At 38.0% G+C, this 13,881-nt stretch overlaps 1 protein-coding gene across 3 annotated transcripts in view; it reads right to left on the bottom strand.

Annotated features, from left to right (window-relative positions):
• The window catches only part of osbpl3 (oxysterol binding protein like 3), an 86,069-nt gene that overhangs the window by 18,799 nt on the left and 53,389 nt on the right, over window positions 1-13,881 (bottom strand). For all 3 annotated transcript variants that reach the window (XM_012964407.3, XM_012964408.3, NM_001256919.1), the window contains 4 exon segments: window positions 10,433-10,536; window positions 8,113-8,208; window positions 7,679-7,832; window positions 2,312-2,436 (listed from right to left, as the gene is read on the bottom strand). In XM_012964407.3, the coding sequence (XP_012819861.2) occupies window positions 2,312-2,436; window positions 7,679-7,832; window positions 8,113-8,208; window positions 10,433-10,536 (479 nt within the window).

Genomic DNA, 13,881 nt, shown 5'->3' on the forward strand with positions numbered 1-13,881 from the left:
ATATACCTGCATACTTCTCTTTGTGTTTATGGCCAAAAAACTCCATCACAATACTAGAAGCACTATGGGGAACACCCACAGAAACATATGTAAAGTAAAAAGCAGGAATGCAGTAAATTCATAATTTTGGAGCCATTTTTGGAGGTTTTGGTTGAATATCAAAACCTCACCACCATAAGCAAATAACAGCATCTTTGCAATAAACGGTCTCATTCGGTTGTCTAGTTAGTCATTCAGTTGTCTAAGTTAGATTTGGTTCAGCTAAGTATAAATACCCCAAATAACCTTGTTGGGACCCTATCACTTTGTCCCCAGTGGCAGACATCACACTGTTAAAGGGGAACCTCAAGAATTTTTTTTAACACACAATAGGCAATGTCAAGATTCAATACTGTTCTCCATAACAAGACTGTATTCTATGGCATGGTTCCACTTTTAGTTAAAAGTCCTAAAGGTTCTCTAAATTCTCCTTGGAACAGATCAAGTTTCCTTTCTTTATAAAAATCTAATGGGGTTATGTTATAAAAGGCACTAAGGCAAACTTGATGCCTTTTATTACATATAAAAATTTAATAAAAATACTGACAACAAATATTGTTGGACAGAACGAGGAAAAAGTTAGATATTTTAAACTAAAGAGGGAGAATGAGTGCTGCTGCAATCATCTGCTAAACTTTAACTTTCTTCTATTTATATTTAGTGCTTTATACTTAATGGCAATGAACTGTATAAGTTGGTGTGAGCTTCAGTGTTCTCCAGCAGTATGTCAAACACTAAATCCTAAAATTGTAGTGTAAAAGGGGAGAAAAAAACCAAACGAGTTTATACTGTGTCACCATTTCAACAAAGTAAATATTAATACAAAAAAGAGCTTAAATGTCAATATAACTTTTTTTTTTAATTACCAATTCATGTTAAGTATATACATACAAGTGCACATTACTACTTTGACAGATTATGTGTGCATGTGACACTGAAGAACGGTGTTGGGAACATATGTTGCGCCAGTATAAGCAGTAGCTAAAATCAGGGCTTTTTGTGGATACCTATGCATGTGTCCGAGTGCAATTTCTATCATGGGTAATCACCCAAAGACATAAATAATGTATATAAGGCATACTTAAACACTCAAATGAGAAGACTGCGCATTTACTCCTTGGGTATTTATACCTACTTCACTGCACACTGGAACATTTCCCCATATGAAAATGGAATGAGAATGGATTTGCTTGCCAACATAGGCAATCCATGCATGGTCAGCAACCAACCAATCTGTCACCTCTAGTCGAATCTCCAGATAGGAAAATCCCATTAGAAAGAAGCATGCTTAATATAAATGTTGGAGCAAACCCTTCTTTTCATACCATGATAGGGTAATTGTGGTTTAAAAAAAAAAAAAAAGATCTAATCGCCAATAAAATATGGGCAATTGTAATTTCCTGCTTGGCCTAATTCTGTTGTATCTTTTTATTAGAAAACATTTTCTTACTGCCGTTTCTCCATTAGAGGTCAGTATGGCATTACTGGCAAACGGCATGAAAGCACAACAAGCACCCCCTCCGTACTTGCTAATAACATATTGCCTATAAAGAATTTCTGTACACCTGTCAAAGGCTGGGGTAAAAGCCAACAAAATATGCTTTCTTACATATGTTCAAATTGTACATAAAGCAAATGCATACTGGTGGTCTGGTTTTCTCCTTCCTGGGCTTTCAGACATTCTCCCATATCACAGATATGTATTGGTAATAGAACTTAGAACATTGAACAATAGCATTAAGTCATCTAAAAACACTATATGTTTCCGCACCGGTTCTCTAATATGTATGTGATTATTTAGGGCACTGTGTTGTGCAAGCTCATATAATGTGCTAGTAACAAATATGCTACTTTGCCTAAGCTGCTAAAAGTAAGTGTGTGCATATTAGTATGCATAGATTTGATGATCTTTGACTCTATACAAGAAGATAAATGATTTAATATGCTAAATGACTAAGAACAGAGCTGCTAAGCCCTACAACATTTTATATGTGCATATTTTATGCAAATGCATGGTTTCTCTTTCAAATTACCCAGACACTGAGAGACAGATACTGAAACAACTTCTACTTTGTCCAGTTTCATAAATAAAGACAATACCTATCATCATTGTACTTGCAGTACATATGCAGGTAGCAATCTACAGGCATTGTAGTGTCTGCTTAAACTTTTGCATCCAAAATCTTGTGCCCTTTAAACGCTACTAACTTAAAAAAAAAAAAAACAAAAAAAAAAACCTCGGTAATTAATGTGGAACTAAATCTCATCTTACCGAGGATAATGCATTCTTTAGGCCAGCAATTGGAGCAGATGGGGAGGAATCATGTTCTAGAAACTGCTTCAGTTTTTCCCTCTCTGAGAAGACGGTATTATAAGCAGATTTCAAAGAGAAATAAGCTGTAAAGCAAGATGGAGAATTATTCATTAGAAACATTAATTTATTCTAAGCCACTATTTCTACTCATACAAATACCTCTGAAGTATAATGGCACTCATGGTGTTTTCTCCATTGATGTATATCAGCTAGAAGAGAAATGGCCAAAACTATGCCAGGAAGAAAGTGCCAAATGCACCTTTGCCCCAAGAGTACCTAATAGGTGTGCTATGTTGTATATAAAAACAAAACATATGTGATTTATGGTGCAAAAAATTATGTTACCCTTTTTTTCCTTCCATATTGGTTTAGCATAAAGCAGAAGACAATTATAGTTAAAGGTGCAAATGTTGTCAAACTTCCAAATGGGCCATGCTAATTGTATTGATATGATACCAGCAGGACAAACGCACTGATGCTTTGATGCAGCATAACTTTAAAAGCTTGTTAGAGCAAAATAGATTAAAGCAAACTTTTTACATTTTCAGTTATTGTTTTAATTTAAAAGCACTGAAATTCAAAATTTGTAAGGAAAAACCATGAAATAAATATACACAGGTACAAAATGTATGTGCCATAAGTTGAGGTACAGGAGGAAGGGGGTCACTGTCTGTAAATCTTACAGTCTAAGAATACTGTTTGCAAATGCTTTTAATTTAACCAGGGTCAGACTGAGGGGTGCAGGGCCCACTGGGGATGCCACCCAGGGCCCAGCCCCCCCGCACCTCCCACAGGGGCCCTTGTCACACCCCTAACCCCCTGCAGGGACACCCGCCCAATGGCCTCCCCTGCGCGCGCATAAGTGAAAAGCGTCAGGGGAGGACATCGGCGGCCAGGGGAAGTGGCAACAGAGATCAGGTCTGGACCGCTGGGGCCCACCGGGTTTTTTCCCAGTGTCCCTGCGGCCCAGTCAGACCCTGATTTAAACCCTTTAAATGAGGAGCAAAGTGTAAGGTGTCAAAATATTAGTCAACCCCCAGCCATTATAATTGCTTACCTGAGACCCCAGGCCAGTGATCCTGTTTGCCAAAAACTACACCAGCAATAGGTACAAGGTAAGAGCATCATGTTGCCATATTCTTGCAGCATCTTCTCTAAGGTCTGGCCCAGGTGTGCTCTGGCCCGTAGAGTAGACGATTGTAATGTCGTTCTCACACAGAAGTACCCCAGGCTGGTGCAGTTTTTAGCAAACAGAAGCACAAGCCCAGGGTCTCAGGTAAGCATTTAAAATCATTGGATGGTTCCAAAAGTTGGCACTCTCCACCTTTTCTTTATCTTTAGTATTTTGGAGAGGCACCGTTTAAAGCAGGTGCACATTCTTTTATACATGATGCTTGCACACCTACAGTATGGTGGTGTTATTACACTGCTTTACATGATCAGGGATGAGGCATCTCAATACAAAATAGGAAAAATGGATGCTCTAAAATACAGGGAAATGCTGCAAGGAAAATTTTTCAGTCTAACCAAAAACTGAAGCTTGGGTGAAAATTAATTTCATTTTCAACAGGGCAAGGAGCCCAAGCACAAAGCCAATGTAACAATGGAGTGTCTCAAGGGAAAAAAGGTGAATGGGCTACAATTCCTCAGTCAAACCTTGATCTCATTACAATTAAAAACAACTATTATTATGTTCGAATGCTCTGGGGCAGCTCCAATTATAGGGCAATCTGTTATAAAAAAGATCATTTCCATTACATTTTAAAATGATATAGTATATACAACTGCTTACATAATTGCTTATTAAAAATGCTATGTCTTATTTAAAAGGGCAAAATATGCCTGTGTACACCATGTGAATATTTAATAGGACTTGTGTTGTAAATACTTTGTGTATAGTTATTTAAAAAGACCAACTTAAAAAAAAAAAAAAGAAACCGTTTTGTATGTACTTAAATATATTGTATGTTTACTCTGAACTAATAAACATTGTGTAATTGCTTCAAAAGCAAAGTTATATTGTAGCTACATGAGGGCAGCCATTCAAGTTAATAAAGAGTGATATGACACATGTTTGCATAGCAAATAACAGATAAGGTGTAGCATACAATAGTTTTAGCTCTAAGGGCTCTGGCACAAGGGGAGATTAGTCGCAGGCGACTAATCTCCCTATGTGCCAGAGCCCTAAGGAGAGTGCAACGCGGGAAGATTAGTCGCCCGTGATAAATCTTCGCTATTGCTGGCGACTAATTTCCCTCAAATGCCATTCCACCAGCAAGAAGGTAAATCGCTCACTAGAGGCACTCTACACTACGATATATAATTAAAATCTCTCACATATAAAATGGGACAACTGTTTCCAAGGAGTAGTTTACTTTTAGGTGCTGGATGGACAAATACAAATTTAATGCCAAAATAAATAAATAAATAAATACTCTATGTTGTTAGTGGCCCTTTAAGTAGCATTTATAGTTGATGTTAATTTTTAAAATTAGAGTAGAACACTTTCAATTAAAGTACTTTATTTTCCATCTTTAGAGTAATTCTTGGAAGTGGAAGAGTAATTTACTTTCCTCATTTAAACCCCCTAGATGAACTGTTCCTTATCTGTAGAACAGAGGAAAGGGAAAAATTTGTTTACATGGAGCTCATTCTCTTACAAACTCTCCTTATCACAGATGAAAAAGGGCATTAAGAGAAAGTGGCATTAAAGGTAAAAACAAAACAATATGTACATGCCCCATTAATACAGATAAACAATACTCCTTACCACCCTAAATTAGCTGAGTAAGCTTTATGTATTTATTTAATCTTCATATATTTATATTTCACTAACAAGCAACATTTGGGCTTTGCAATAGTGTAGCAAGCAGGGAATTTACAGTTGATTAACTAACAAGGTTAAGAGAATGAAACAGGAGGTGCTAGGTAGCAACAGTTTATAATGTAAAGGCATTGATTAATTATATCTGGCTGCAAATGCTTTTTGATGTTTGAGCATTTTAATAACTTCCCATGTATTCAACCTTTTCCACCTTTATTTCCACGATTCCACTAGTCAGCTTGGATAAGATTAGAGAAACAATGGGTTTTTTTAATTTGGCAAAACAAAATACATCATCCAGAAGGTGCTTCAAGGTCAGTATTTCCCTAAAGAAACTAGTTCAATAAAATAGATTTTCTGTAAAACCAAAGCCTCAAAAAAATGGTAGCCATTAAATGAGAACAGAGTGGGAAATGAGCACAATCAGGCAAGAGGCAGTTTTCATTGACAAAAAATTATCATGTTATTAGTGCCAGAACTTGTAATTATCTAGTGAAAAAAGACACATAACTTACCTGAAGAAGACAATCACTAGCATTCTTTATAAATGTCTTAATGTTATATATATCTATCTATATATCTACTGTATCTATATTACCGTATATACTCGAGTATAAGCCGATCCGAATATAAGCCGAGGTACCTAATTTTACCTAAGAAAACTGGAAAAACCTATTGACTCGAGTATAAGCCTAGGGTGTCACCAGTAGGGCTGGTGCGAGTGAGCCAGCACACAAAGTGTGCTCACACTTTGGTTTAATTGAGTATCCCAAAAAGATTTATTTATTATAGCCAAAACCAAATGCAGTTTCATTTAGAAAGTCATTTGCTCAGTTATGATTGTGTATAAACAGCAGCTGAAGGTCATGGGATTCCAAAGTCTATATTGATTACCAAGAAAAGCACATTTAAGATTAGCAGAAATAGTACAGGAGTTGGTGCAGCCATTGGTAATCTGTGATGTTCTACCAATACCTAAGGTAATAAAAACAGCAATGACAATAGCCCTTTCCAGTTTGATACTATAAATGCATGGATTACAAGTGTCGGTGAAACAAAATAATTTTTTATTAACCAGAAACCATCAATCTAAAATTCAAAGATAAAGTTTCCCCTGACTCCTACATAGCAAAATCGTTTAGGATTAATTGCATACCCATTAGGCTCTGTAAATTGTTCTAAAAATTACAAGAGTTATTTATGATGTGGTGGCAGCCATGAAGTAAAATCCACCTCAGTTCTAGGACCAGTCTTTGAAGGAAGTATAAAATAGTCAGACTAATACAGACCAGTGTCTTTTACCACACAATCCCCCAAGTTTGTAAATGTTCGGTCTTGCAGTTCAGTTTGGATTTACTGCAGACCATTACTGGCGCCCCCCGACAGACTTGTGTCCTTGCGTACCTGCGCCCGCGCTCTCCCTATGCCAGCTTCCCAGAACGCCATCCTAACTGTTTGCTCTTCTCCTGTGCGCTCTGCTCTTCTCCTGTGTACACTTCTGATCTGCTTGGCGCCGCAGTCGCGCCAGTGATGTCACGCGCCCCCTTCAGTTACTCATGGCCTGATCTTAGACCTTGTAAGATCAGGCCATGAGTAACTGAAGGGGGCGCGTGACGTCACTGGCGCGACTGGTACTACCAACAACCTCAGATCAATCATATATAGAGCACTTGAGTCTTTTAAAATGTCAAACCAATCCAATTTTTAATACAGGTATAGGACCCATTATCCAGAATGCTCGGGACCAAGGGTATTCTGGATAAGGGGTCTTTCCGTAATTTGGAACTCCATACCTTAAGTCTACTAAAAAATCAATAAAACATGAATTAAACCCAATAGGATTGTTTTGCATCCAATAAGGATTATTTATATCTTAGTTAGGATCAATTACAAGGTACTGTTCTGTTTCTACAGAGAAAAAGGAAATCAGTTTTAAAATTCTGAATTATTTGATTAAAATGGAGTCTATGGGAGATAGGCTTTCCGTAATTCGGAGCTTTCTGGATAACGGGTTTCCGGATAAGGGATCCCATACCTGTACTATGAAATACCCAAGAGTGCCCACAGCACTAACTTAATTTATCAACCAGTTTTTTTTTTTTTTTTTTTTTCAACAACAGTTTTAGGGAAGCACAGAACCCTTGTTTTCCAGTGTTTCAACAAAACCCTTGGTATGGATCCGGAAGCAAAATCTGAACCCTCAAAATGGGCGTAAATTGCCAATACATGAGCAGAAAAAGCCAGTGCACGTGCAGAAATTGTTGTGCACGTGGCAATTTTCTTTCAATTACACAGGGTTCAGATTTGGTTTAGCCAGGCTCTTTGGATTTGGACGAAAGTGCTTTAAATGACTAGAATTGATCAGAATTTCTGATGCTCTTCCTTTTCAAAAATCCCATAAATAGGTTTTGCACAATTATCTGACTACTGAAAAAGTGACTCAACAGCTCTGCAGTCAATGATGGCCTAAGGATAAATTGCATGCACATACAGTGTCTCACCTTTGTTTGCAATATGACACAGACTGTCTTGCATCTTAGTGACCTCTGAATTTTCTGAGCCACCCGAGTATTGCTTTTCCTCTGCATAATCTATAGTTGATAAATTTGGGTTGGACGCATGTAGTCTCATAACCCCAGAGAAAGCTGAAGGAACCTGCAGAAGACACATAATATCACACTTTGTAAAATGAACACATAAGTAACTGTCACATTACTGTAATGCCGTTTTAATGAGAGATCTGACACTGTCCACCAATTGCTTAAATGTCATATTTTTACTAACATTAAACAAAACCAACTCTTTAGACGAGCTGCTTACCCACTGAGCCAAAAACAATTCAAGTGAAAGTGTTTAGTGGGAGGCACCATTCAAAATACTGTATAACACAGTCTCAGTGACAACATAATAACATTAAATTTTGTGACATAATTACCTGTAAGGATCCCTTGGAATCTTTATTCAATCCTTTTGACCTCCACTTTCTCCTGTGTATCCCTTTTTCTTTTTTAGGGCTTTCTATGGTGCCAATCTATTAGAATAATAAAAAGTTATATTGATATATTTGATAATAACGAGTTGCTGCTCATGTATAAAGGTAAGCATTAATTGCCAAATCAAACCATTAACAGCCTCTAGAAGGTTTTTTTTAAAAGCATTAAATCTACATTACACAAAGCAACTTAGTATAAGAATGCCAAGATAATTTGATTAGTGAAGTCTCCCAGAACCAAAGGAAGCTATTATAACAGTGTGGCCTGTATGATTGAATAATTCTCAGTCCCTGGAGAGAGCTCAAGCACAGACAGTGCAATTAAGACAAGACTGGATGGCATATGAGGAAAGAGGGAGCACAGGGAAAAGTCTAAAACACAGCACATTATTGATCAACAGAGAGATCAGTGCCCTTGTCCTTTAGTTTGAAGGATCTCATTCCTCTTGTGAAAACTAATGGGCCACCAATGCACTTTTTAATGTTCTGTCTGATCAATAAAAACAGAAAGAATCTTGATTTTTTTTTCTGTTCTTTCTTTTTCTTAGTAATCGTCCACATGGCATGCCGTACACTCGCAATGTTATCTCATACAACTGCTGGGTTTAAATCTTGAGCAAGGAGCTTGTCTAGGGGTACAGTGGGAAAGCATGCAGGATGCGAGCGGCTAAAACAACCAATAACATATAGTTGTATGCACTATATGCACTGTGAGAACACTTCAGCATTGTGTGTGGGTCCCCATTTTTTAATATATAGTGAAAATGGATGGATGAGCATATGTGTAATTATGGTTTTTAGCACTAAAAACCGTAGATTTTGCTAATTACATATTACAATTATTAAGCAAATAAAAACGCTTAAAAAAGATAAAGCTACACCTAGCTAACTTGTAACAGCCTTTATTTTTTGTGGTTTTAAAGGTTTTCAGGGGTTCTCTTTCGTTTGTGAGCACGAAAATTCTTACAAAAATTAAAAAAAAAAAATTAGGTTTTAGCTTCTATTCATTTTCGTTCGGCATTTTAATTTGTTAGTGCTTTTTATATTCAGATCTTTTAATAAATGACTAGACATTCTTGGCTTTAGTGGTAATTAGTTTGAGGTTTCAAAAAATTCTAAAACCACTAAAATCTGAAAGATCTGATAAATTGACCTTCCCAAATGAACGGATATAAACTGAAGCACTTTTATAATTTACATTTATTTTCTATTTTTAGTGGTTTTTGCGATATTTGCAGTGTAGACTTCTAATTCCAGGGTTTGGGCGCAGTCGAGGATCAGCAAATTTAGGGTTATCTCTATACCAGGAAGTGCATAGAACATGCATAGACAGTTTGGGTCACTGACACTGTAGGCCTTGAAAGAGCTACTGCACTAAAGCCTGCCCAGCAGTATAAAACTGCTAAAGCATAAAAAAAAATGTTAAAAATAGAAAATGAATATAAATGACAAAAGTTTTCAGAGAACAACTCTGAGTAAGTTTATACCATTTCATTGTGTAATTTTAGAACCCCTTTATGGTGAACTAATAGCGCTCAAGAACTAAATTAGTTGAGGAAACAAAATTTACTTACTGCTTCTTTCCATTTGGATTTTAGTCTCTCATGTTATGGGCACTTATTAGTCTAATACACAAATAGTATTCCTAATATTTTGTATGGCCTTTTCAGAGTTTAAAAAAAAAAAAAAAAAAATAGCAGTAAACCAGATGCAGGGAACCTTCACACAAAGGCAAAATAAATAACATAGGTGGGGATGTTACACACATAGGGGCCCATTAATCAAAGTCCAATTTTTGGACTTTTAAAAGTACAATGAGAAAAATTTGTATCAAAGCCGATAATTTCTGATGTGTATCGTGGTCGCATAAAAATATTGTGGAACGATCTGAAAGTTCTGAAATTCGTACATTAATGAATGGGCCCCACAATGTGAGCAATACTACATTAGCAGCATAAAATTTACACCATTCGTGTGCTAACCAGCCATTTTAAAAAAATGTATTTTTAACCACAGTTTGCAACCAGTGCTGACTTTATGGGTGCTGCCAACTGTTGGATGATGCCTTTTATTTTTGCTACAGGATCAGCACACATGCATTACAGAAACGGCACACGTGCATGCAGCAAGTTCGTACCAAAGAAGTTTTTTTTGTCACCCCAATTGTAGGTGGAGCAAAAATTCCCCCTTCAGCTGCATTGCCCCCTAAAATTGCCGTTCTGGGCACTGAGCCAAGGGTGCCAATATAGTATATAAGTCTCACCTGAATGGCATTTATGGAAGGTGCTGAATATGTCCTGTGAAGAACCTCCATGTTTTGCAAGAGATTACTCATTTCCACTATATAACTGTGACACTGTGAAAGTTCTGTGTTTTAAGCATAACAATAAAAGAAAGTGGTTAAGCAATTGAACAAAAATGTAAAAGGTGTATTGGAATAAGTGTAATTTTGCTGCGTATAGTAAATTGCAGTGGACTGATTTGTACTACAATAAGCTACCCACAATACTAGGGGATCTTTCAACCTTCTTTGGAGTATAAGGCAGTACTATGAGCATTTTAAAATTGCAAAAAAAGATAGGTACCCCCAAAGATAGGTATAGCAACTGGTTGAATGCTACTAAATGCTATTTAGGCAAACCTCTATATTGTTAACGAGTATGTCCACTTTTAAAACACTTTCAAGAAATAAACATATTTTCCTATTTAAGTAATATTTGCAATTAGATTGTATTAACAAAAATGCACAATTTCCAATATATTTACCTGAAAAGGTTGAACTGATTTCAGCTTTCTGCCCAAGCCAGAGGGATCACTGACCCTGGCTGTGAAAAATCCTTGGGGTCATTCATAAAGTATGTGTGGTTGTTTTGCGCATGTTTTCCCCTAAACGGTTACATTTTGCACCGTTTGCCCATCTTTCCTTTTTTTTTTTTTTTGCGAATCACTGTGAAATGCTCATTTTACATAATTTGCAAATGGCTCTCAAATGAGATTTAGGTTTGCATGAGCATGGCCAGCGTGAGTGTTTGTGGTGAGCGAATATAGTACTAATTTTCACTTTGCAAATATCAATTTGCGAAATCTATTTTGCAAATATTTTTAATGCTACCAAAGTTGCGGTGTAATTTAGACGCAGAGTGTACACACACACAAATTTTCGCAATTTGTGATTATGCCACATTAAAACAAATCAGAAGGACAATCGCACTGTGAATAAAAAATTTGCACATTAAATGCACCAATCTTCTCCAGCTTTATAAATACATGGGCGGGGCAAATATGTTCATTGGGCGAAAAATTTTGTGCTGCACAAACTTTATAAATGAGCCCACCCTGTGCGTAGATATGTGATGTTGCAACCCAAGTTCAACACAGTAGCGCAGGCATCAGTCTGTAATGCACATGCCTCCTTCATTTGCATATCCTCAATCCAATTGTCTGAGCTGAGACAGCCAATAATGAGATCATATCACGAGCAAGGAAGGGACAGGGGCAGTAGTGATCATGTTGTCAGGTTTCTTAAGGTAGGGGGGGGGGGCGGGGCTGGCTTCCTGGAAGTGAGAAAGGGGATCTAAATATCAGTTCAGCACCAACTTTCTAGGTAAATATTTTTAAAAAAGGTTCATTTTTGTTCATGACAACAAACTGCAAATATTATTTCTCAGTCGGCCCTACCTGTCAGTGCAGGACGACTGGGGATAAGCTAATCCTCTCTGGAGGCAGGACAAACTGAAAAAAACTTTCTTCCATCTCCTTCTCCATCGTGGCTCCACCTCTTCCTCCAGTTTTTTCAGTTTGTCCTACCTTGGAGGCAGCAATTTTTCATCTCTCTGTTTATTTCATTATATTTCCTTTTTCATTCCATTTTTGTTTCCTTGCCTTTATTAGTTTTTAGTTATTCTGCACAGAACAAAATCAGAAGAGAAAAGATTCCCACAATACTGATTGCCCCGTGGTGGCCACGCAGAGCGTGGTTTGCGGAACTAGTTCAAATGTCAGCAGACCAACCATGGACTCTTCCCCTATCGGCCGATCTTCTTTCACAAGGTCCAGCGAAAGCACAAAATGTACACAAGCTGAATTTAACGGCCTGGATGTTGAGGCCAGGTTATGGAAACAAGAAGGATTTTCAGACCAAGTAGTTCATACCTTATTAGCGGCAAGAAAAAAAATCCACATCTACAGCATATCACAGAGTGTGGCGACTGTTTCTCTCCTGGAGCCAAACCCACAACATACCTTGGCACTCCTGTGTTTCCTCTCACATCCTAGATTTTCTACAGGATGGAGTAGACAAAGGATTAAGTACTTCAGCATTGAAAGTACAGACTTCGGCCCTATCGGCTCTCTTTCATAAACAATGGGCCCATCTACCAGAAGTTAAAACATTTTTCCAGGCTCTTCTCAAAATCCGCCCTCCACTGAGGGACCCTATACCCCCATGGGACCTTAACTTAGTCCTCCGGGCGTTACAGAGGGCTCCCTTTGAGCCCATGGCGTCAGTGGATATCAAATTTCTATCCTTTAAAGTAGCATTTCTTTTGGCAATATGTTCAGCGAGACGTGTTTCGGATATGGCGGCATTGTCACACCTACAACCTTGGACAATCTTTCATCAGGATAAGGTTGTTCTACGCACAATCCCATCTCACCTCCCAAAGGTCACGTCGAGTTTCCATATCAACCAGGAGATTGTACTTCCGTCCTTTTGTCCTAAGCCAAGCAATACTCGAGAAAAGCAGCTGCATACTCTGGATGCCGTAAGGGCATTAAAATTCTATTTACACAGAACAGCAGATTTCAGACGCTCTGATGCGCTATTGGTATTGTTCGGAAACAATAAAAGAGGCCTACAGGCTTCAAAGCGATCAATAGCTAGATGGATAGTTGCAACCATTCTGGAAGCTTATAGCTCTATGGGAAAGGAAACTCCGTTCCCAATTAAAGCCCACTCCACTAGGAAGATTAGTGCTTCATGGGCACTCCACAATTCAGCTTCTATAGACGCTGTATGCAAAGCAGCTACTTGGAGTTCTTTACACACCTTTGCAAAATTCTATAGACTAGATGTCAGGGCCTCCTCAGAGGCGGCCTTTGGCAGGAAAGTGCTACAAGCAGCAGTAGCACATAGCTAGCTCTTGCATTTAGTTCAGTTCAGTTCAGTTTCTCCATCAGTTAACAGTTTTTTGAACCCCCCCTGATTTTGGATGGCTTTGGGACATCCCCAGTCGTCCTGCACTGACAGGTAGGGCCGACTGAGAAAGGGAGATTTTCTTACCCGAAAAATCCTTTTCTCATAGGCCCGTACTGTCAGTGCAGCATCCCTCCCTGGGGTGCCGGTTTTTTTTTGCTGCTCGTCCCATTAGGGCAGTAGAATAGGTAGTTAGGTTTCTGTCTCCACCGGCAGGCTCTGGTACTAAAACTGGAGGAAGAGGTGGAGCCACGATGGAGAAGGAGATGGAAGAAAGTTTTTTTCAGTTTGTCCTGCCTCCAGAGAGGATTAGCTTATCCCCAGTCGTCCTGCACTGACAGTACGGGCCTATGAGAAAAGGATTTTTCGGGTAAGAAAATCTCCCTTTAAATGTGAAAGTTTGTTTGTTTCAAGTCTTATAAAGGTGAACATCCTCTTTAACAAACTTCTATTTGCACTATTAAATGCAGTAAAACATAAGTGAATTTATATTCCAGCATATTGATTTTTCCCAATTG

This window comes from Xenopus tropicalis, chromosome 6 (assembly GCF_000004195.4).
Source record: "Xenopus tropicalis strain Nigerian chromosome 6, UCB_Xtro_10.0, whole genome shotgun sequence".
In the NCBI taxonomy this organism is placed as follows: domain Eukaryota; kingdom Metazoa; phylum Chordata; class Amphibia; order Anura; family Pipidae; genus Xenopus; species Xenopus tropicalis.